The 4,633-nt window shown below is 42.5% G+C and overlaps 1 protein-coding gene across 1 annotated transcript; it reads right to left on the bottom strand.

Annotated features, from left to right (window-relative positions):
• Nucleotides 1-351: 351 nt before the first annotated feature.
• Nucleotides 352-837, bottom strand: LOC138874888 (uncharacterized). The gene has a single exon (XM_070153678.1). The coding sequence runs from the start codon at nucleotides 835-837 to the stop codon at nucleotides 352-354; it is 486 nt and encodes a 161-aa protein (XP_070009779.1).
• Between the last annotated feature and the right edge of the window lie 3,796 nt (nucleotides 838-4,633).

Below are 4,633 nucleotides of genomic sequence, written 5' to 3'. Positions count from 1 at the left end.
ACGAAGCTTCCTTCATAGTATATTTTCCGTTGCTGCCTCATTAAAAACCTTGCCTAAAGAAACCTAATTGAGACAAAAACTAGACGAAAGAATAAAGAGTGCAGCACATACTTTCAGTGTAGGCGAGGCTCATCAGCAATAGTATCTTTTGAGGTGTGCCGCATTCCATTTGTTTGGTAACTTTACTCCGCTTGGATTTTCCAATTCGTATGACCTTTTTTCGGTGAAAGCTAAAACCTGATATGGGCCTTCCCACATTAGGCCCAGCTTTCCTGTGTTGAGCTACCGGGTGTTATGAGTTGCTTTCCTTAAAACCAAGTCTCCTACTTTGAAATGCCGGAGGTTGGCTCTTCAATTGTAATATATTTCCATTCTCTGCTTTTGGGTTTCCATCCTTATATGCACCAGGTCCCTGCGTTCGTCGAGCAACTCCAATTTGACCAACATTGGTTCATTGTTTGCTTCTTTGTCCGCTTGGAAATATCTCAGGGTAGGTTCTCCTACTTTCACCGGGATTAGTGCTTCTGCTTCATACACAAGAGAGATAGGAGTTTCCCCCGTGCTTGATTTGGCCATTGTCCGGTACGCCCATAGTACTCCTGGCAACCCTTCGGGCCATTTCCCTTTGGTTTCTTCCATAATCACCTTGTTTGTTGATTCTGCTTGACTGTTTACGCTTGGATGATAAGGTGATGATTTGATCCTTTTGATTTTTAAATATCCCAGGAATTTTGTGACCTTAGCCCCTATAAATTGTGGCATGTTGTCACAAGCTATCTCTTTTGGTATCTCAGATCTACAGATTATATTCTCCCACAAGAATCTACCATTTCGCATTTGCCGATCTTCTAATAAGGACATGCTTCAACCCACTTAGAAAAATAGTTAGTTAAAATCAAAAGAAACCTTACCTTACCAGAGGCCGGTGGCAGCGGACCGACTATATCCATCCCCCACTTCATGAATGGTCATGGCAACAACATTGATTGTAGTGGCTCTGCCGGTTGATGTACCAATGGTGTATAGCATTGATATTTATCATATTATTGAACATAAACCTTGGCATTTCGTTCCATCCAGGGCCAGTAGTATCCTGCCCTAGTTAATTTTAACACCAAGGAATCCGTGATTGAGTGATTTTCGCAAATCCCTTCATGGACTTCTCACACAATATAATTAGCTTCGGACGCTCCCAAACATCGGGCCAACGGGCCTTGGAAGGATTTTCTGTATAATTGACATCCTTTGAAACTGTATCGCACTGCTTTAGTGCATAGCGCCCAAGATGCCTTAGGAGCTTCAACCAATTTTCTGTGCTTGAGATAGTCAATGATCTTATTTCTGCAGTCCCAGACCAAGTTGGTTGCATTTTTCAATAGCTATTTGCGTCTAGAATCGAATGCATAAGCTGTACAACCGCACCAGAGTCCGATCCCTTCATTTTTGTGGATGAACCCAGATAGGCTAGTGCTTCCGCCTCCGCATTCTCTTCTATCGAGATGTGCATAATTGACCTTTCCATGAACCGAGCGAGCAGAGCCTGGACTTTCACTACATACTGTTGCATGCGTTCCTCTTTAGCTTTGAAGATCCCGTATACCTGATTTACTACCAATTGGGAATCACATTTGATTTCTATGACTTTGATGTATAGTCCTCGGGTCTGCTAGAGTCCTGCAATCAAAGCTTCATACTCTTCTTCATTGTTAGTCAGAGGAACTGTTCTTATGGCCTGCCTTAGGGTTTCTGCCGAGGGTGTGGTTATCACTATGCCGAGCCCGGACCCCTTCATATCGGAACCTACGTCTGTGAACAAGGTCTATACCCCTGATGTCGATTCTGATACCATTACTGCTTCTTTGTTAGACAAAGGTAATAGACCCGAATTGAAATCAGCCACAAAGTCTGCCAAAGCTTGCGACTTAATTGCAGTCCTAGGTTTATACTCTCTATCAAATTTGCTCATTTTGATGGCCCATTTGGCCAGCCTACCTGAAATTTCAGGTTTGTGAAGAATATTCCGCAGGGGAAAAGTTGTCACCATGGCTATCAGGTGACATTGGAAATAAGGCCTTAGCTTTCGAGCGGTGACTACGAGGGCTAAGGCCAATTTTTCCAGATGTGGGTAGTGAGTTTCAGCTCCTATTAAATTTTACTAACGTAATAAATAGGAGATTGCGTGCCTTCATCCTCACAGACTAAAACAACACTTACCGCTACCTCTAGACCGCTAAGTAAATCAACAGTTGTTTGCTTTCCTCCAGTTTTAACAGTAATGGAGGACTCGACAAATACCTTTTCAAATCATTCAAAGCCTACTGACATTCTGGAGTCTACTCAAAGTTGTTCTTCTTTTTGAGGAGCGTAAAGAAATGATGGTATTTTTCCGAAGATTGGGAAATGAATCTGCTCAAAGCGGTCAATCTCCCTGTCAGCCTTTAAACCTCTTTTACGCTTGATAGTTGGTCTAAGACATCTTCGATGTCTTTAATTTTGTTGGGGTTAACCTCGATCCACCTTTTTGACACCAGGAATCCCAGAAACTTACCGGAGCTGACCCCGAACGCACACCTTTTGGGGCTGAGCTTCATGTTATGCTTCCTTAAGATGCCAAAGGTTTCTTGCAAGTGTTTAAGATGATCATTTGCGCTCAAAGACGTAACCGTCATATCATCTATATTAACCTCCATAGTTTTCTCTATTTGTTTCTCAAACATTTTGTTCACAAGCCTCTAATAAGTGGATCCGGCATTCTTAAGCCCGAATGGCATCACATTGTAGCAATATGTGTCAAAGTTTGTTATGAATGAAGTTTATTCCTGATCCTCCGGGTTCATCTTGATTTTGTTGTACCTGGAGCAAGCATCAAGGAAACTCGTACCTGATCATCCCATCAATCATTTGATCGATATTTGGCAGTGGGAAAGAGTCTCTTGGGCATGTCTTATTTAAATCCTTGTAGTCTACACACATACAAAATTTGTTATTCTTTTTTGGAACTACTACCGCATTAGCTAGCCAGTCAGGATACTTTACCTCTTGGATTGAACCGATATCAAGCAAGCGAGTTACCTCTTCTTCGACGAATTTTTTTCTAACCTCGGCAATAGGACATTTTTATGTCTTACCAGAGGGATGTTGGGATCCAGACTTAGTTTGTGCACATACACTTCTGGCGGGATACCTGTCATATCTGCATGTGACCACGCAAAGTAATCGACATTAGATTTAAGAAATTCGATAAACCCAGACTTGAGCTCGGGGTGTAATCCTATTCCCAAGTGGAGCTTCCTCTCCAAGAACTTTTCGAACATTGCAACTTGTTCAAGTTCTTTCGCTATGAATTTTGTTGCATCCGTTTCTTTCGATACCTGAAAATATCTTGGTACTTGATAGGATTCCGATGACTCCCCCCCTGGTTGACTTTGCTCGACTTGGGAAGAGGCATCGGTTCCTGTAATTGCTATACCACATGCTCTTTCCCTTTGCTACTGGACACTGAGTAGCATTCATCTCCCTTGTTGTATGTTGGTCACCTCTTATTTGTCTAATTCCTTCGGGAGTTGGGAATTTCAGCAACTAATGATATATTGATAGTACAACATTCATCTTGTGCAACCATGACCTTCCCAAGATAATATTATTGCCCATATCACCGTCCACCACCTCGAAAAGGGCCATCTCCATCATCCTTTCGGCATTTGTGGGTAGCATGATCTCTCTTTAGATTGTCACACTCACTAGGTTGACCCCGGCAAACCGGAATAATACTTCCGGTGAGCTTGGCTTGCTCCAACACTCTCCATTGGATGATATTGGCTGAACTTTTCAGGTTCACCAAAACACGTTTAATTTTAAAATCTATGACATTTAAAGAAATTATCAATGCATCGTTGTGCGGCAGCAACATTCAATCTGCGTCTTCCTCTATGAAAGTAATGTCATCCTCAATGATTCCCGATAATCTCTTACTGTGGGTCATTGACACCTTCGTCTTTTTCGCCGCCGAAAATGTTACATCATTAATCTCCCCCCCCCCCAAAAAAAAAATCATGTTGATCGTCAATCGTGGGGGACCTTCTTCTATTTTCAAAGGTTCTGCATTATCACGATTGTGGCCATAGTTGTTTTTTGCCCGATCGCTTAAATATTCCCTGAGATGGCTGGTTTTCAACAATGTCGGCACCTCCTCACACAGATGCCAACAGTCCTCTATCTGGTGACCATTGGTTCCATGGTATTCACACCACAAACTAGGATCTTTGGCTAGGATTGGATCTCATTGGCTTCCGTGCTTCTTTAATGTTCCTCATAGCCGACACCAGCTCTACTACATTAACATTGAAGTTGTATTCGAAAAATCTGGTATAGGAAGGATCTCAAGAACCTGCCGTCTCCTTGTCCTGCAATGACCTATTATTCTAACCGCGATCAATTTTCCTATCGGTAGAGAATCTATCCGCCGATCGAAAACCTCTACCGCATCCTTCGGCCTGCTCATCAGGCAAAAACTGACCCCTTGAAGACTGTCGATTTGTGTCGAGATCATCCTTCAACTTCTCTTTATTCTTCTCCTGGTCTCGGCCCTTGGTTGACGCTGGAAACCGAGTTGTTCATCTTCAATTTTAATCTT

This window comes from Nicotiana sylvestris, chromosome 8, assembly GCF_000393655.2.
Source record: "Nicotiana sylvestris chromosome 8, ASM39365v2, whole genome shotgun sequence".
NCBI lineage: Eukaryota > Viridiplantae > Streptophyta > Magnoliopsida > Solanales > Solanaceae > Nicotiana > Nicotiana sylvestris.
This window is presented reverse-complemented; position numbering and strand designations above follow the sequence as displayed.

What these genes read in the sequence shown, in the direction of transcription:
- LOC138874888 (XM_070153678.1), bottom strand. Translation starts at nt 837, where the DNA reads ATGCGAAATGGTAGATTCTTGTGGGAGAATATAATCTGTAGATCTGAG.